At 36.0% G+C, this 21,130-nt stretch overlaps 1 protein-coding gene across 15 annotated transcripts in view; it reads right to left on the bottom strand.

The window, feature by feature from the left end:
* Window positions 1-21,130, bottom strand: part of CNKSR2 (connector enhancer of kinase suppressor of Ras 2) — a 276,938-nt gene that overhangs the window by 5,662 nt on the left and 250,146 nt on the right. For 9 of the 15 annotated variants that reach the window (XR_014835808.1, XR_014835809.1, XR_014835811.1 and 6 more), the window contains one exon: window positions 5,230-6,572. The exons of the other annotated variants lie outside the window; for them this stretch is intronic. Coding sequence is in view for 6 of the 9 variants with exons in the window: in XM_021080295.2 (XP_020935954.1) it covers window positions 6,568-6,572 (5 nt within the window). In the remaining 3 variants the exon portion in view is untranslated. Of the gene's footprint in view, window positions 1-5,229; window positions 6,573-21,130 lie in introns of those variants that run through there. 15 annotated transcript variants of the gene reach the window in all.

Raw genomic sequence — 21,130 nt, 5'->3', positions numbered from 1 at the left:
AAGAAGCTACTGAGCCTTTGTAAGACCTGGGAAGAAAACACTCCAATTAAATATTTTTGACAAAAAAAAAAAAAAAAAAATCAGAGACTGGTTCAGGAAAGGATCTTAGATCAATGTGAATAAATCAAATTCCCATATTCTTTAACTGTCTAAATACTGATGTCATATCTTTCTCAATGATAAACAAAGACGAACTTGGATTTTGCTTGGATTGGGAGATAGGATAAGGGTTAGATCACATTTCCTTTAATAGCCAAAGAGTCCTATTTCAGGAACACTAATTACACTGGCTGAAGAAATAAATATGGAATGTTGTTCATTCCACCGTTTTCTAAGTGAATATTTTAGGCTTTCTGATACAGTTAAAAAAACCACCCTAATTGGTAATAATGTAGTTAACATTTATATGTGTTAGGCAATAGGATAAATGCTTAACATTCATAATCTCATTTGATCCTCACAGCAGTACTAGATCTATTTGATTTTCTTTTTACAGCAGGGAAGTACCTTGCTCAAGGTCACACTCAGTAAGCGGTGAAGCTAGAATTCCAACTGGGCAGTCTGGCTCCAGGATCCATAATTTAAACAATTCCAGACTGTCCACTTTGTCAGGAATTACTTGAACTGTGTATTTAACAGTAGGTGTTAATGAATTTGTGAGACTCACTTAAAATGCACCATTCTAAAAAAATTTCTTTACAGAGTATGACCAAAACTGCTCCCGAAGCCCATACAGTACCTTAACTTGAGGGGATCACCTTTAGGATGAAAGAGTAGCTTCATTTAAGTTTCAGATTCAATTTTTGGCTCTCTGCTGAGTTTAGTGACTGCTGGTAAGTATGATTATTGAGTCCTTCCATTAGAAAGTTCCTTGTTATCAGCACATGCTATCACTAATGCCTCTATAACAAATTTTAACTTCCTAATCTTCTAAGTTAGAACTATAATCTAAAAATACAAAAATCCCCTTAAATAACAGCGTTTTAATTTTCTGTTGGCTCGTCCTTCAATGTTTGCAACACCTAGAAGATTCTGAAAGGTGAGGGGAACATAGGGCAGTTAAAAGAAGGAACCACTTTGTGGGCTAAGAAGATTGAAAGAAGCTAAGGAGTTTTAAAGGAGGATGGTCTAGAGCTAGGAAGGCACAAAATTGTAAGGTCATTCAGAATAACTAAATGGAGTTGTAAAAACAAGGATACATTTGAGTAGCATAATTCCATTTTATAAAATCAGAGGCCAGGAAGGGACCCTGAGGAATTATTCAGTGGTTATCATTCTTTTTGCCTCAAGGCAAGACTGCATCTAAAGCCAGATGTAATTTCATAGATCAGAGGGTAGGGGAGAAATGGGAGGCTTAACGGATGCAAATGAATTAGAGTTGTTTACATATCAGGTAGCCTAATGTTTTATTAGTTTTTCAGTTCTTGAAGGAAGGTAAAGAAAAAAAGGGATTCAGACTATAGTTTTAGGATTTAAGGGAGGCAGAAGTATTTTCACATAGTAAAATTTTAAGATAACCTTCTTCCATATTACCTAACACTATAGGGAGTGTCTATTTTGTTGAAAAACCATTCTTACTCAGTTTTCCTTCCTGTGAATTCTTAAAGTTTGTGGAATACTGGGCTAGATGACTAATTTTTTAAATGAAATTTCAATGAAGGGTAAGCAAAGATTTAATATAAAGTGACAAATGTCTAAAAACTGAAAGCTTTTTTCCTTCTTGCTGTTACGTGGAGGGGGGAGGGGGGAAGCATTCAACCAAAGGACAACATCATTCTACAGAGAATCTGGTTTGATCACTGTAAGAGGAATCGAGTATGGATTTATCTGCGGGCAGCACATTTGAACAGGGAATCACAATGAGACGGAACACAGAAACATTTCCAAGTATAGCAATGGAATAGAGATACTACAGATCAGTCAGGCCCCTCCCCCGCCCCTACACATCATACACATATGCAACACCACAAGACACAGTAGTGGGATGAGGAAGGATGAAAGACTGAGATGCTAGGCTACCACAAAATGCCATCAATTACTTAACATTTTCAGACTAGACAAAGAGTGCTTTTATTTTCAAAGGAGGGGGGTGAGGGGCAGAGTCACATTCTAAATCTGATTCACTGTGCTCAACAGTCAAAACAACACAGAACTCAACATTTAAGACAAAAACAGACCTTTATTTTCTTTTATAATTTTCATTTGGTTTCCTCGATTTTTTTTTTCCTCAGATGAATACCAATTAAGTCAAGTGGGGCTACCGCTGCAAGTGAAAATGTGCAAAGCACCTTTTTCCTCTTCTCTTTTTGCCCTCTTCTTCTTCATCTCCTTCTCATTTCTCTTCTGGTTTCCTCTCTTTGTTTTTAAACCCTTGCTTTTCTTCTTCTAGAAGAGGCTTGCTTTGGAAGAGAAGGCAAGCACTTGGTGAGGTCTGCTTCCTGATCGACTTTCAATAGTTCAGCCGTGGAAACACTGGCCAAAATCCAGCTCTTTTTGTCACGTGAATGAAAGTTTTCTGAAAGTTGGCAAAGTGTAGAATACCACATGCAAACCACAGGACATAGAGTGGAACCTTCTGCAATTCCCAATGAGAAAGTCTATCACTGCTACAATGACAGTTTGATTTGTATCTAGGGAATTCTGGGCCTGTGCAAGAGTCAATTCCCTCTCGAATTATATTATATTTATGTTTACAACATGTAAATTAGTCCTGGGCCAGATGACACACTTTTCTATTCCAATTTTATTAAAGTGAAGAGAACACATAAAGTTCTCTTTTCTATATAAAATTTCATTGATATATCTGAAGACCACAAGGAAGTTATGGATAAATCAACTTGTGTTCTGAGTCATTTCTGGCTGTGTCATAAGTGGCAGAGATGGAAGAAGATCCTTTTAATACTCTAGCTACACTATGAAACACTGTGTGGTGAGCAGCACAAGAGTTTGTTGTCTGGTTCTTTCAGGTTGCATATGACCTTCAGGTAGTGATGAAGAAAAGCTCAAAGAAAAGATTAGCTAATGCAAAATAATAGTTGGTTGGAATTTTCTTGCAAATGGCTTATTAGCAGATGACAATGGATTTCTCAAATGCTATAAAGTCTTTGGTTGACGTATTTCCTTACATTCATGCCCAGTGGTTTTTAAACTTTTTTGATTGTGCACCCTTACCAGTTGAAACACTTCTGCTGTTGATAACTTATATATCGGTACTGACTCTGTATTAATAGATACGCCTATTTCAAAATAAACACAGAGAAGAAATTTGAGAGGATGAGATAAAACCTGAGGAGAAATTCCAATGCTTTTTCTTCGTGCACCTCATCCCACGTGTACCGTCCTTCAGACACCTAGACTGTGACTTCCGCAGAGCGTATATGCCTTGCTCTCATCTGCAGTTCCCACTCTTCTAGCTGGCATGGTGTCTCATGCACCCAACACTGACACTGAGTGATGGGTTTCTCTACTTTATACACTAAGTACTCCAAAAAAGGCTCCCCATCAGGTGACTGTGTACTTTTTATGCCGGTCTATTGTGTAATTTTGTTCATGTTTCTTTGGTGAAAATTTGAAAGAGCAGAATACAAATGTGGAAACTTAAAATGTCATTCCAGTGTCCTCCCTGTTTTCCTGCCCCTGGAATGACAATGTGGAAGGAGAGGAAGAAATGAAAACAAAACAAAACAAAACAAAATGAGAATACCAACTGGGCTCTTGAAGAACCAAGCCAACAATGAATAATCAGTGCTGGTACGTATTTTGGAAGGGAACTGTGCTCTTTTAAAACTGGACAATGATGTCCTTGTGGAAACAGTTGTTCCTTCCACAACACTGCTGTGTAATGAGCACAGAAGGCTGGGAGAGGCTAAGTCACAAGTGGGAGAGAAGGCTGGACATAGCAGCATTAGTCACCAGTCAAACGTGAGAGGCATTCATTCTTGCACGGCCACAGAGTGTTCTAAGGCTTCCAGGCTAATGGTATCACGTCCGTGGAGCACTGTTCTTGCCATGAAAGGCAATTAACATTTGCATGGAAACACAGGACTATTTTCTGTGAATACTAATTTACTAGTGCACCATAATGAACAACGTATTTATATGTAAGGTGACAAAGTTTTAATGGTTTTAATGTAGATGGGTTTAGCATTTGTAGGTTTTATACTAAAGATGATTATGTATTCAGGAGTTTACACTGTAATTTGAATTGTTTCATAATTAAAGATTAGCTCTCTTAATTCATGTTTTTATATAAGTCAACTAGCTATGCCTTGCATTGTAAAACTGGGGGAGGAGATGGCAGTTTGTTGTATCAGAAAAAAAGCATAAGATTTTAAAAGCTGGCTTTTACTTGTCAGTCTGTAATCAACTACCCTTTTCATAATTAGAAGTAATTGGTTTATTTTCTTTTAGGCAAAATAATAATCATTTCTCTGATGAAAAAAATAGATTTTAATGAGGAAAAACCACTTCTTTTGAAAGGACAGCTTGAGTGAAGCCACCAATATTGCTAAGTGTATTTTTAAAGAAGAATATGTGAAACCCATCCTGTAACAAATGATCTTGTGCTTCACCAGAATTAAGTACAGCCCATACCAGTGTCTGTCAATCCCTTCTGCACAACAGTAAAGCTTACGTCCACAAAGATGTGACAAAAGAGACAGAGCTGAAGCTTATTTTGCACTTCTTTCTCTAAGCATGTGACTTCTGCCTAATTATGTGGTTTAATGCCACAAGTATATGACAGTGGTTGAATTTTCAGGGGACTACAGTAGTTTTTAGTGACAAATAGTTCAGATGGAAGAATCTTGATGTCCTTGGCATTGATTTATTGACCCAAAGGGAAGGTTCTTTGAAGGACAACTACAAAAATGAATGACAGATTCTATATTTACCCACATAATTTGGAGAATTTAACTAATAGAGACATGGGGGTCAAGGTATCTGGCTCCTAGGCAGGAATTCACAAAGGGGGCAGTTTAAAACCAAAGCTAAGAGATGACTATATTTAAAAATTAACATGGAGTCACCATACTTCCTTAATGAGAAAAGATAAAACTCTTCATACTATAAAATTTTACTATGACTTAAATAGGGAGAATGACCCAAGACAATCCCACTAATGTTAAATGCCAACAACATGCTTTTTGATGCACTTCTACATACCAAAACCATCATTTTTAGATATACTTAAAAAAACACATTCAAATGGTTAGAGCACAGAAGCAACTGTAAGGCAGAGCAATGTGTTTTTATTCACAACACAAATTCCATTTGTGAGAAAGAAGCATAGGTTACTTCTCTTTAGAAAGATATATACTATCAAGCATACGAAGCATATTTTTTAGCTATCTGAAAAGATCTGATACCAACTGGTCATATTTTTATTTTTACGTAATTTATATTTTTACAGGTATTCACATTATGCAATACCACACACTGCGGCGACAGGGAGAAAAAAAAAACATTTCCAAATACAATGTTAAATTATCTGTTCATTGCACAGTATGAAATATCCATTAATTAGCATTGAAATTATTACAGAGTATCTTATCCAACTAAATAAAGGAAATATCACATCCACTACAGAAGAAAAATAAGCAGTATTGAGCCATAAGGGACCCAGTTACATAGTAAGTATTAAATAATATCTGAAGCTAGTTTGAAAGACAACCAGACAAAATACTTTTTCAAAAGTGAAAACCACAGCCTATAGATTTGGAAAATTTTACAGAAAAGAATAGCCCATGCCTGTCCTATGAGGCAATACCATTTGTATACAAGTGCCAAGAAATAAGGAGAAAGTTAGGCTTTTAGCTGAGGAATCTAGTAAAGCCTGGCATGAGGAATTGTCTTCATTAGTGTCACTGAAAGCAGTCTCTGTGTTGCACCTGAATACACTTTATAATAGAATAAACATAGTAAGTTTCAGAGCAGGTTGTGGATACCTTGCCTTAATAGATTACACTTAATTTAGTACAATACAGCACGTCAAGTTGTAAAAATGCAAAATACACTTAATACACACAGAATTTGCTTTCTCTGCTTTGCCTTAAAGAGGCCACCAAAGAGTCCATTAAACAGCCAGGGTTTTCTAGTTATTGGAGCTGACCCTTCTCCTTTCCTGGTGTCAGGAGAACATAACTGAGGTGTCACCACACAGAGCCCTTCCCCAGTCAATCCCCTTTCCCTCTGTTCTCCCACAGAAACAGCAGTTTTCTGTCACTGTGTTCCATCTTGATTGGCTTTGATCTTACGCTAGTCCCAGTGGAGAAAGCTCGCATTCTTCTTAAGAGTGGCCTGCCCCTCTTAATATCCCTTTAGGGAGGCCCCCAATCCAAAAACACTTGATGATCTAAGCTTTTAAAAGTCTGTTCTCTGTAATAAACAGCAAGGACGAGGCCATTTTAGTTGCTTGCAAGAGGTTGATGTTGAGTCTGCGTCGTGCCGACTCTCTCCGATCTAAATTCTCTAAACATTAGCTTATCAATCTGTGAGTCCAATGGGTTGAGTGCCAACAGAAGTGGATCCGATTTGGCATGGAGAGGTTCTACCAACTCTCGCAGTGTATTAGCCTAATATGATAAAGCAGTGATACAATATGATGAATGACCTGCGAGTGCCATTATTTCCAAAGCATATTAGTATTTGTATTAGAAATACCATCATGCAATACCCATGAAGAGAAAAGAGAAAAATATGGCTAGAATTGCATATGGTTTTAATACCATGATGTCTTTCTGTTGGCATGCAAGTCTACTTGGCCATAAATGGGACACTTTTTGTTTTAGGCTTGGTAATCTGGAAATACTAATCTTACATATACAAAATAATCCACAGTGCAGATAGATCTTTTTTGCCTCTATACTTGTATTTGCACATCTATAATTTTAATCAGAAAAGTTTATGCTAAAAGTATTCTCCATACACATGTAAAATGACCAGCCTTTCGAGAAAATTAAACTGTATTTCTATGCAAGAGCTTTCTTCAAATTCATCCAATCTAGAAGGATAAGGGAAAGTTTTCTGGTCTACCTTCTGTCTAACTACCCCGATTCACATGCTACCATATGCTAGCTGGTGAGACAGAAAAGCCCAGCTAATGTGGTTCCAAGGAGGTGGCCTACTGCTGACCTGTAAAAAGTGAAGAGAAGTGAAAAGCTCTAACAGGGTCAATGTGATGAAAGGGTGACTTGACACCTGAGCACAAGCCACGTTCCAAGGTATTAAGAAACTAGAAGAGACTAAAGTTTCTGAATGACCTGGGAAACTAAGAACAATTGGGATAAAAGAATTCATTTTATTTTGGATTTTGAGGAATTCAAATATTGTCACCAGGCACAAATCAGCGATATATTTTTTTCTAGCCTAGGGCAGATTTTTCTCTGCCCCATCCTGTAGTTCCTTTTGAGTTATATGAAGAAGGAACAAAGTGGGAGAGGGAAGAGAGAAAGCATGTTGTTCATGAACAGCTCCCTTAAAAGAAAGGAAGGGATTATGTTGCCCACGGCATAGTATTTAGAAAATAGGATGCGACATGGTCCAGAAGTCACCAGAATTAATTTTTGTTTATGATATCATACCCTTCTTTTGCAGAAAAGGGCTGGGAACTAAGTAATCTTCATAGGTAGGTCAAATTAAACAAAAGACAATACCTCATTTTTTAGAAAATTCTAACACCGGAAGGCTACCTCTGGATCCTGCCACTTTCATAAGGTCATGGAATTTCAAACAGCAAATCAGAGGCAATCAAATGCTGGGCACAAGGTTGTTCCTAAATTTAAATGGTTCCAAATCTATTTAACTCAAACATTTACGCCCCCAAACAGTGTTACATGAACGGTTTAATTTCTACTGCTCTTAGCTCATACCAAACCTGAACTAGAGCCCTGGTAATCAAGTCACATTTAGTTACATTTAAGACACTGCTTATACAGGATTGGCAAATTCTACTTCAAGAGACCGGCAACACCTCCTCAGATGAGGCCCTGCCAAAGTGCAGGACAGTGGGGGTGGACTGCTATTTCAAAACGACTATAGCTATTTCCTAGTCTGTATATAATAACATAAGAGAATGAGAACGCTCTCCAACAAGGTGTCTCTTCAACTAGCAGTGGTCAGGACCACTGGCTACCAAATCTCAGGGGTGGAAGTCTTCTTGTTAAACACAGATTTCTGGGCCCAATCCCTAATCTATTCAATCAGAATTTCTGGATATGGAACTCAGGCATCTGCATTTTAAGAAAGCAACCCAGGTGATTCTTGCGCCCATTGCAGTTTGAGACCCCCCAGCAGTAGGCTGAGCATGTTGTGATGGGCTACACCATGGGGCAGGAGGGCTGGTTGGAGTGAAGCCAATTTTGGTACTACACATACAAGTAGTTTGGCAGTCAGAAGCCTTGTAGTTTGGGCATGTCACACAAGGTTTTATTTTTAGTCCCATCACCAGTATAACATTGTATTATGTAAATCAAAGAATTTCAAGGTTTTTTGCCAAGGAATCTGATGGAAATATCCTGATCTACTGAGAATACAGCAAAATGAAAGAGGCCTTGGTAAACTGCTTGAATAAATTCTTTAAAGCTACACTTTCAGGTAGCATTAAATAGTTCTTTATTTTTGAGGCAAACAGAACAATTATACAGATATTTCCAGACTCAAGCCATTGAATCAACTGTACATCTTGGTGTATGCATTCTGAATGTCATGTATGCACAGCATTGGCAGGCCAGGAGGGTCAGATATGATAGACTGGTATATGGCTAATCTATATGACATCTCCAAAACACAAAAACTCACTTCATAAAGATACTTACTGTTGCATATATGCTTATCTTTGACTTCTGTGAATCTTTCTCCCCCGCCCCCCCCTTTTTTTTTGGCATTTTTAGGGCCGCATCTGTGGCATATGGAAGTTCCCAGGCTAGGGGATCAAATAGGAGCTTCAGCTGTTGGCCTACACCACAGCTCACAGCCACAGCAATGTGGGATCCGAGCAACGTCTGTGACCTACACCACAGCTCACGGCAATGCCAGATCCTTAACCCACTGAGTGAGGCCAGGGATCAAACCCGCAAACTCATGGATACTAGTCGGATTTGTTTCCACTGAGCCACAACGGGAACTCCCTGTGAATCTCATATTTACGTGTCTTTAAATTTTTATAAGTCCTTTTCTGGTTCTCAACTCTCTCCTTTTCTCTCCCTTTGTATTTTTGTCAGGCATTCTCTCTCTCTAGTTCTACATTTCCCCTTTGTAGCTGACAACTTTATTTATCTCTACTCAAACAGACAAAATATTCAAACCAGTTAAAATTGTTTATTATAGAGACAGACTGATTTTATTTATGCATGTTTTCTTTAAAGGACAAATGGAAACTGCACGTTTTTTTTTAAAAAAAAAAAGCCCCCAACTTAAAATATTCTCTCCTTCCTGCTATTAAAATAAACTTCACTATTTACTAAGCTTTTAATGAAGCACATCTTGAAACAACAGCAACAGATCTATGCTATCCCAAGCAAATCAGTAATGTTTGTGTTAGGCATATTACTTGAAGGTTTATCGAACTTCCATTCATTACTGAAACCTCCAATTGTGAGGCCATCAGCCCAGTGTATAGAAAGAAACAGATGCTGTTTCCCTGTTACTAAATCCCTTGAGACCTGGATGGTGCACCCAGATGCAATGCCATGCTGAGTCATGTATAGGATGACTTATTCCAGTGTGGATTCACTTCTCATGCAAGCTCTTCACAGACTGAATCTATGTAGGTTATGTTGAAGAAGGATATTTCTTCCCTTTTTTGTTTTATGAAGTTGAAACTCTTCCCACTAAGGACCACTCAAATAATAAGCAGAAATAGAAATTCCAGAAACGTTAAGTTTTAGAAATGTAATCAGACTTCTAATAGTGTACCTGGTAGGAATAGCTGATGATTCTTCAATCAAATCCTGCCGACTAGATTATAGGGTAAGGATGGAGGCACAAACATTTGCAAGAGAATGATTAAGTTTGAATACAAAATAGGTGAAAAAAATGTTTTCCTTAATGAATGAAATAGAAAAAAATACGTGAAAATGGAAGTAAGAAGTACTTAAGCTGGAATAGCACTTTCAAGGATTCCTACTTCTGAGTTCTAAGAGAAAACTGGTTCCATTTATTCACTTCCATTATAAATTTACTTGAGGGTAAATTTAAGGGCAAAGCCACTGACTACTGTTCTTAAGCTGCTTGCAGATGACAAGGCAGACATCCAAGCCTATCAATAGTAACACTTGTAGAGCTCCTGGGAGAGCAGAACTGTTTTCTGCGCTTTTGAGACAAATCTTATTTAACACATTTATCGGGATCTCCCCTGTCTTCTAAATGTATGTGTTCAGATTTCAGTTTTTCTTTTTGTAAAACAGGAATGTCTAACATCATGGATTGACAGTGGTAACTACTTTTCTCAGTGGAATCATTGGAAAAGGTGGGCTGAAATCTTGGTTCAAAATGTTGGGACCAAGAGACTTGCGACTTGAGTAGTAGCTGTCCAAGTTTTGAGGGCCTATTTTCTTGTAAAGGCGGAGTTCAAATAGAAAGAATATCAGATTTTTAAAAATTTGTTTTGTTTGCTTATTTTTAACACCAGAAGGGAAAGAAACTGGGAAGATTTTTATGAATGAGGAGTAAAATTTTCATGATAAAGCATTTTTTTCAAAACAAAGTGATAAGCATTAAAAAGTAATATAGTTTGTGCTATAACACTTATGGAGATCTTTAATTAGCAATTCCAGGTAAGATAAAAGTATCCGATGAACGCAGCCACAAGCAAAACAGATACAGAAAGACTGTTTTCAAATTAGAATGTTCCTTTAACTTGCCAAATAACAATTCCATCCTCTGTGCATGATTAACAGGAGACAGTATTTCCTTATGAAAGTAGTATCTCATCTTAAAGTACTTACTGCTATACTATGAACTCAAAGTGAATTTAGAACTTAGTTATTATGGGTATAACACATACTTGGGCTTTTCCTGTCTGCATTAAAACCGCTAACTGAAGTAAAGGCACATCTAAAGTGCCCTTTATTGATTGATTGATTGATTGATTGCCTTTTCTAGGGCCGCACCGGAGGCATATGGATGCTCCCAGGCTAGGGGTCAAATCAGAGCTGTAGCCACCGGTCCATGCCAGAGCCACAGCAAGGTGGAATCCAAGCCGTGTCTGCAACCTACACCACAACTCATGGCAACGCCGGATCCTTAACCCACTGAGCGAGGCCAGGGATCAAACCCGCAACCTCATGGTTCCTAGTCGGATTCGTTAACCACTGAGCCATGATGGGAACTCTCTAAAGTGCCCTTTAAATGAAGCTTATATATTAGCAAGGACTGAAGAGGTCTTTAATATTTAATAGTCACAGAAGTACTTAATATGTTAATTCAATTTACCTCCAGTTTATTTTCAATGAAGCATCTATAGATACATTAGAAAAATGTACTATGGAATTCTGCCACATTTTATTGTCGTTCCAAATGTCACCTTTCAGGTTTTAAAATAGAAACTGGGAGGAATTCATTTTTATAGACATGCATTGTTCAATAAGGGCTGTCTATGGGTATACATACTATATCAAATGTTAGGGATAAATATACAAAAATGACAGCCTGATCTCAGAGAGCTCATGGTTCGCTTGTATAACCTTTTCCTCATTTCTGTCTTATAATTTTATAGTTAAGGATTATCACTAAAATAAAACTATTAAGTATAAATACATATACATACATATATACAGATTCAATTATGACTATAATGTAATTATATAATTACCCTAACAGTGCATATTATATGTAATTATACTATATATAATTACATTAATAATATATATCATATAGACATGTTAATTTTAATTTGATTAATATATTTTTAATAATACAAAATAATGTTTGAAATTTAACGCAAATTTAAAGGTCATTGAAATATGACTATATGTGTGTGTATATGTGTTTTATGAGATATAAAACAACTGAGTTCTGATGCTTACAATAGACTTTAAAGGTGAAGGACACTGGAACAGAATAGAGAGTCCAGAAATAAGCCCACACACTTAGGGTCAATTAATCCACGACGAAGCAGGGAAGAATATCCAATGAAGAAAAGACAGTCTCTTGAATAAATGGTGCTGGGAAAGCTGGACAGCTACATGCAAAATGAAATTAGAAATTCTCTAACAGCACATACAAAAATAAACTCAAAATAGATTAAAGACCAAAATGTAAAGACTGAAAACCATAAAACTCATAGAAGAAAACATAGGCAGAACACTTTGAGATATAAATCATTAACAATATTTTTGGGGATCAGTCTCCTAAAGTAAAGGAAATAAAAGCAAAAATAAACAAATGGGACCTAATTAAACTTAGAAGTGTTTGCACAGCAAAGGAAATCTTTGACAAAATGAAAAGACAATTTTCTGAATGGAAGAAAATATTTGCAAAAGATCTGACTGATAAGGGCTCAATATCCAAAATATTATAAACAGCTCATATAACTCAACATCAAAAAAACAAACAACCTGATTTTAAAATGGGCAGAAGATCTAAATAGACATTTCTCCAAAGAGGACATGCAGATGGCCAACATGCACATGAAAAGATGCTCAACATCACTAATCATAAGGGAAACACAAATCAAAACCACAATATAATATCATCTCATACCTGTCAGAATGGCTGTCATCAAAGAGAACACAAATAACAAATGTTGGTGAAGATGTGGAGAAAAGGGAACCCACCTACACTGTTGGTAGAAATGCAAATTGGTGCTGCCACTGTGGAAAACAGTATGGAGTTTTCTCAAAAAACTAAAAATTGAACTACTATGTGACCTAGAAATTCTATTCCTGGCCATATATCTCAAACAAAACAAAACAAAACAAAAGCACTAATTCAAAAAGATAAGTGCACCTCAATGTTCACAGTATTATTTACAAATGCCAAGATATGGAAGCAACCTAAGTGCCCATCAACAGGTGAATGGATGAGAAAATATATATATATGGAATGGAATACTAGTGAGCCATAAAAAGAATGATATGTTGCCATTTGCAGCAATATGTACGGACTTGGAGAGTATTACGCTAAGTGAAAGAAGTCAGACGAGAAAGACAAATACTGTATGATATCACTTATATGTGGAAAAATACTAGTGAATATAACAAAACTAGTGAATATAACAAAAAAGAAACAGACTCACAGATGTAGAGAACAAACTAGTGGTTACCAGTGGGGAAGGGGAAGGAGAAGGGCAATTCAGGAGTAGGTACAAAATATTATGCATAAAATAAGTAAGCTACAAGATATATTGTATAACACAGGGAATATGGCTAATATTTTTAATAACTATAAATGGAGCATAACCTTTAAAATTGTGAATAACTTTACCATACATCTGTAACTTATATGATATTGTACATCTACTATATTTCCATAAAAAATAAACCAAACCAAACCAATTTAAAAAGAACTTGAAGAGGATCATAATATGCCATCTCAAAGTATGCCACTTTGGCCTAAGAAGCAGTAGACACAGAAATATCTTTGGCTAGCCCCATATCTGTACATAAAATACTTTCCCACTGTGAAGGTATTCCCCCTCTCTTCTTACATACCAGGAGAAGAACAACCCTTATCACTGAAGACAGAAAGCTGGCATCAAAATGGGTCTACACAAACAAATGTTACTATATAGCCCTGATCGTCTGTTAGTTTTCCCATATATTAACTTTTCCAAAACTTAACCACTCTAGAAGCCCAAACCCCTTTTCTGTTTATCTTGCCATGTCGCAATTATTTATCACACTTTGTTAAAATGGTATATAAACCCCAGGCCTAAGTGTTTTTGGGTCTTCAGTTGTTTCCTATGAAGGCCTCTGTGCACCTAAAAATTAAATTAACAATGATATCTATATGCCTTTTCTCCTGTTAATCTGTCATTTTTCAGTTTAATTCACAGACTCCAGGTAAAGAACCTAAGAAGGTAGAGCAAAAGTTTCTTTCTTTACCTATAAGACATTTAAAACAACTCAAACCATTCCATCCTAAGTCATCCATATTTAAAACTATTTAAAATTATTTATATTCAAAATGTTTATATATGAAGTTAATGTATTTCATAGAGAAAGCTATTTTAAGATAAATTCCAACATCATGGATAGATGGCAGCTGATTGGCAGAATATGTCGCTGTTGCAACTTATTTTATGATTGATAATTATTCATTTAAAAATAATCTTAAAATTCTCATTTCCAAATGAAATAGGTATAGAGTCGACACAGCTTCAGACTTTCTTTACTTTCCAATAATGTGGAAATGAACAGTGCCTATTTTAATTAAAAAAAAATTAAATTGGCTGCACCTGAAGCATATGGAAGTTCTCAGGCCAGGGAATGGATCTGAGCTGCAGCTGCAACTTACGTGGCAGATACAGCAATGCCTGTTCCTTTAACCCACTGTGTGTGGCTGGGGATTGAACCTGCACCTCTGCAGCAACCCCAGCTGCTGCAGTAGGATTCCCAACCTACTGCATCACAGTGGGAACTCTCATATTTTTAATTTATGAGAATTTTTAATCTCTATCGCCACCTTACATGGTTATATTAAAAGGATGAAATTCAATAGATTATATTCAGTCTGGATGAAAATCAGTGTGAACTAACTCTGTGATGCGAACTGCCAAAGGGGTGAACAGGTAAATCCTATGTGACACAACACTTCATCTGTGACTATGTCTGGTCTGTCCAAATGAAAAGGTAAATTGGGAACAACTACATTTCATTTGTTTTCTTGCCTATTTCTTTCAATGGATTTTTCTTTGGTCCTTCCAACCCTATGAAGACATTCTCTTTCCTACCTGATAAGAACCCTAAAAAGCAGTTCCACTGTTATCTGAACCTTGAACCACATATGTTACTCAGTGGTAAAAATGTCTTCAGAACACTGATTATTCTTCCATGACCAAAACTATTTCATTTGCTTACTGCACTTGATTTTAATTCTCCAAATTGGGCATTCTGATGGAAGAGTAGGTAAGGGTATCTGTGCCTGGAGAGTTGGAGGTGCAAAGATAGGTTTAGTACGTTGAGTCCATCAGAACCTACTCAAAGCAAACAAAGAATTTTGCTCTTTTTCTTCTACCAAGTTGCTGCTCAGCAAACACGACTAAGGATCGTAAAATTTGATGCTATGCAAATTGTGCTTTTCCTGTCCAGCTTCTTTAGTAAGTAGACAATCAATGGCATAACTTGATTCTTGAAAATATGATCCAAAATAAGATACATTATAAACTAAATAAAATATAAATATATTTTTTCAAATTAACAGTTACATATATTCTTTTGAACTTTTGCTCTCTGGAGTTCCACTCTATTCTTATTCTCATACTAAATTCATATACTATTGTCAAAGTACTACCACCTTGATTTTAGTCAGATTTCTTTTTTAAAAAAACTATCATTCAGTATTGGCTCCAGTATCATGATATCCCTCCAAATTACATGAGGGGAAGAAAGATCTACTAAAGTGAGTGAAATAATAAATTCTTTTTAATGAGAATACAACTATGAGTGTATGGGTACAAGTGTGTGGGTGTGGAGTAGAGTAACAAAAAGAGTGATTCTTATGCTAAAAATTTAGAGATATTTACTTTCTCTCATGCTATAACATTGTTTATGATTATAGAAGTTTGAAATGGACTTCTGCTCACTTTTTCTGGCTGAGTTTATAATATTACAAAAAATTGTAATATTGATTTTTTCCCTTCGATAACTTCTAAATGTTAATGCCTTATTACTAACCTCCTTGGCATACCAGCCTGACATTTGGGATCATTTGCTCATTAACAGTTCTGGCTGGCAAGGATGAGCTGCACTGGGGGCACTGCCAACTGAATTTCTTAGTAATAAAGACAACCAAAAATACCTTCCCCAACAAGGCGAGTGCCAAGAAAGGTTAAAAAAATTTCAAAAGATACTTGTAATAATCTAAAAATTTATCTCAACAGTTACTTATTGGAATTCATATTTTTTCCTACCTCAAATCTGTTATAAATCTAATCTCTTACCTTAATCAGTAACATTTTCATATTCTCTTATATTTTTCTTTTCTTGTCTTTTGTCTTTTTAGGGTCGCACCTGTGTGGCATATAGAGGTTCCCAGGCCAGGAGTCTAATCGGAACTGTAGCCACCGGCCTACACCACAGCCAGAGCAACTCGGGATCCGAGCCGCATCTGCAACCTACACCACAGCTCATGGCAACGCCAGATCCTTAACCCACTGAGCAAGGCCAGGGATTGAATCTATAATCTCATGGTGCCTAGTCAGATTCGTTTCCGCTGAGCCACGACGGGAACTCCTCTCATATTTTTCAATCTATAATAATTACATCATAGACATAATAATTCTCATAATTATCCACTGTTTGAGTCATCATCTGCATACTATGATATTTAAATTGTTACATTTTAGGTATTTAAAATGCATTGTGTACATGATAATAAAAATTACTTTGGTAAAAACTATTATAAAATCACATCTATTAGAAACACAACTAATGGATGTAAACAAATTAGCACCAACATCCATCTTAGTAAAAAATTCAGAGGTTAGAACAAGAATATTCATACTCAATATTAGTTATCTTGAATTATCAGTTATTACATTTTAGACCAGCAAACTCATTTTACATCTGTGATGGAAAGCCATGGAATCTAAGAACATATTTTTTATGAAATATCCTATTATATATGAGTTTCATTTTTTTCTCCTCCTGACAAAATTGTATAGCATTGCGCTCTTAAAGAAAGTAAATTTTACTAAAACGTTAGGGAGATATGCTGACCCTCCATGTTCTTATGGAAAAACACAAATGACTTTATAGCTATTGCAAAAGGTTTCTAGCTATATCTGTGTTTAACGTTTAGCATCACATGTTGAATTTCACACTCTCCAGTGTAATTACAGAAAACTAGAATCATACAGGGACTTATTAGGGTGAGAGTTCATTTTGCAAAATTCAAATGTTTGAAATGTCAGAAGGTTCTCCGTATGAGACAACTTAATTTGTATTCAAATATAGCAATGAATTGCTAACTTCCTGCTAGTGAACAAAACAAAAAAATCCAATTATATTAACAAATTTGTTTTCTTTTTCTTTCTTTTTTTTGGGGGGTGTCTTTTCTAGGGCCGCTCCCACGGTGTGTGGAGGCTCCCAGGCTAGGGATCGAATCAGAGCTGTAGCTGCCGGCCTACACCACAGCCACAGCAACTCGGGATCCGAGCCGCGTCTGCGACCTACACCACAGCTCATGGCAACGCCACTGTGCCACGACGGGAACTCCAACAATTTTGTTTTCTATTTGTAAATTAATTTATAGCAACTTTATGGTGCTAGCTTATTCATAACATCTTTTAAAAACTGATTCCAGGAGTTCCCGTCGTGGTGCAGCGGAAACGAATCTGACTAGGAACCATGAGGTTTCGGGTTCAATCCCTGGCCTTGCTCAGTGGGTTAAGGATCTGGCGTTGCCATGAGCTGTGGTGTAGGTCGCAGACGCGGCTCGGATCCCTCATTGCTGTGGCTGTGGCTGTGGCATAGTCTGGTGGCTACATTTCTAATTGGACCCCTAGCCTGGGAATCTCCATACGCCACAGGTGTAGCCCTAGAAAAAGACCAAAAAAAAAAAAAATTTCATATTTCCCTGAAGTCAGGCTTTTTTTGGAATTCCTACTTAGTGTATTTATATTAAATGAGGACCATGCTGTCTTCTCTATGGTGAGAAAACATAACCATCAAACCAGATATGTGAATCTGTAAGGATGTGCAAATCAAGGGGTGAATTTGGGATTCTCAAGTTCCACTTCAGACTTCCTTACCATTTCTTTCGACTGGTGCCATTTGGCTGCTATGGTGTAATTATTATCTCCCTAATACAACTGTGATCATCAAAGGACTGAAAAACTTTGGCTCTTTTTGTGATACTAATATATACATATATAAATAAAAGAATACATTACTAGCACAAAAAATAAAAAATTTAAAAAAGAGAACACATCAATAGTTGATCTGTTCCATTTGGATGTAGTATAACTAGATTTATGGTGATAAACTACACCAATCCCTTCTTGTTAAATTCATGTAGAGCTATGACCAAGGTTCTAGAGTAACTTTTCTTATACTGATCTTATTGTGAGAAAGTGCAGAACTAATGGAAAAGACATCAATACTGGATTTAGAAACAAAGTTAGATGATCCAAAACCAAAATTAAAAGCAGCACTTTAAGACCACCATGGAGTGTACATTAAATGTGTTTACTAGTATTTAGGAAAACTGCCACCTAATTTGAAAGAAACTGTTACTTCATAGTAATTGACTGTGTCGAGTATACCCAATAAATACTCACAAAACCAGAACCTGACCAAGGAAAATGTCATGATGACATTTTCTTTCTCCTTATTGTAAATCTTCAGCACAGCCCTAGAAAGTCTGTTTTCTCTTTGTAGAAAATCAATAAATACTTCAAAAGCAGAAGTAGGAACTTTTCTTTAACAATATACTTTAATTATAGAAGGCCTTGGTTCCCAAGGCCTTAGTTTTAGCCATACTAGGAGTGGTTTGTGTGGGCAGATCTGGTCTCCATGGTGATGAAAAAGTCAGCCTGGGAAGTGGAAAGAACTGTGGTACATTGCTCCCCATAGAAACAGACAAGCTCAAATCGAATGCAGCTTCTGTATTTAGCATCGACAAAAGCCTAAAGCTCCAGTGAACTAGTACCTTACCTCAGGAGTTACCATGGCAATCTGCTAAGAAAGGCGGGTTACATACACCCAACCTCATTTAACGACTAAAACATCAAATCAAAAGTCAGAAGATATGGGTTGAAAGTGATAACTTATTCACTAGCTCTGAATTTGGTTTTCTTAATTAGGATCTAGGAGTTTAACAGTGGCATTGCTGTTTTCTATAAAATTCATATAGTATTTAAAAAATTCTAAGAAATAGCCCTGGACAAACTTTTACTCTTCTTAAATTTAGTGTAAACATTCCAAAGGCAAATCGATTATGATACTAACATTTGTACTTTGCTTTCCACTTTATAAAATGCTTTATATGCAATATCTCAAAAGAACATGTGGAAAATATGACAATTTCACTAGAGTTCACTTTGGTAATGAATTTTCTTTTCATACTACATATTGCATAGTACAAATGAGAAATTAGAAGTTGGAAACAGATAAAAGTGTGAATGGTACATTCTTTAATAGTCCTTTCATGGCACATAAATCCACTTTTCAGATTTGTAAGAGGTGATAGGAAGTAATGTTTTATCATGAGAGAAAACATAGTAATTCACAATACATCAGACTTGGTACTTGTGAGCAGGAAGTGGAAAGATCAGTGTCATCTTCCAATTTTACTCCTAAATCTGTTGCTTTTCTACCCTCTCCCTCCATCAAAAGATATAATAAACAAACAAAAGATCCTTTAGCTGATACCAAAAAAAGGGCAGAAAAAATGAATTGTTTCAAAGAAGATGGATAATGTGGAACTTAGAATAAAAAACTGAAGCAACTTTGTTCACCACGTGAAATACTTTTCAAATTGGACTCAAGACTTGATTTTTGGGAAGTAGTCTTTTTTTTTTTTAAACATCCTGATATTAAGTAACAAAAATTAGCTATAAAAGTAATCATGTCAAAGGTTAAAATACTAAGAAAGAGTTTTGACTGAAGTGATGGAATTCTTTCACTGTTTATACATACTGAGGTACATGATTTTTGGATACTAATTAGTTAAAATTGGAAAGTACACTGATTATAATTTTTAGTAATAAAATATAAAGTGGTGATCAGTGTTTTGCTTTATTTGATGGAGCATATTAATGGTGATCTTGACTTGCTGTAATAAAACCTAAACATTTTAGTTTCTTTTATATAGGCCTAATATATATATATACAGAAAAAGGACACATTTTGCTCAATTTTAACCTGAATTAAAATGATAGATCTGAGGGGCAATATGGGATTGAAAGCATTCACTCTGCTGTAAGAATGTCTTAGTCTGAATCTCAGATCTGCTATTAACTACCAATGAGTCTTGGGTCATGCTATTTAAACTCAGTTTCCTCATCCAGAAGACGAAGGTAATAATAGCATTTATACCCCTTAGGGTTGTTGTGAAGATTACATGGGTTATATTATGCAAGAACCTTAGAATAGTTAGCACTCATTAAAAAATGTTAGCTATTATTTGTGATAGACTAATGTGTTCAATAAACCTACAAGACTGTAAACAAAATACACCAAATTATAGATGTGCTGGCTTTAATAGGGAAGGCAAATCTATTATAGTATTTTTTCCCATGTGGAAAAATATTTTTTCTCTCCACATGAGAAAGGAATGAAAGATTCAGATTTATGGGGATGCCTGGCTTCGCAGATTGCATTTCAAGTCCAAACTATGTAGCATGCCTTTATAGAAAAGATAAATCACTAAAATGTCTTTCGTTCAACAGATAGGAATAGTTCACAGGAAAGATGAAAAGGGTTTTTGTGAGACAACAGTGAAAGAAAAAGGACAAATACATTAATTCATCATTCATTCAGAATGCCCTTGATATCATATTTAAAATTATTTTATTAAAAGACTGACCAGTTAATGATGTTGTAAACCTGACTGAAATGAGTCGAGGTTTACTTAGAAAGCAGGTAGCAGGTTAAAGCATCTTCCCAATTTTCATTTCATTTTATGTATTTTACTAGACTATTGAAATAAGTAATAAATCATATTAATATAAAAGGGATTTATTTCCCATAACAATGGGTGTTTCCCTCTTGCAATTAGACAGCTTACTTTATGCACTGTGGCAAAATCTTCCAAAATTTATTTTTTTTCTTCGAGATACAAACATAAAAGAGGGATATTGAAAAGTTATTTTGAAATAAGTGCCTCTGTGTTGGATATTTAGTGCCAAATCCAAAAACATCATATATTTCAGTTTGTCATCATGGTGAGCCAGGTCACCTCTAAAGTATTAAAGCTCGCCCTGATTACAGTTTCCTCTTCTTCTCTCTTCCAACTATGTCTAATCTCT

This window comes from Sus scrofa, chromosome X (genome assembly GCF_054392235.1).
Source record: "Sus scrofa isolate SSC_HxYL_T2T_F1_AM1 chromosome X, Sscrofa_HxYL_maternal_Yorkshire_Landrace_v2.0, whole genome shotgun sequence".
NCBI classification, from domain to species: domain Eukaryota; kingdom Metazoa; phylum Chordata; class Mammalia; order Artiodactyla; family Suidae; genus Sus; species Sus scrofa.
Note: the sequence above shows the minus strand (reverse complement) of the source record. Positions and strands in the feature narration are given on the sequence as shown.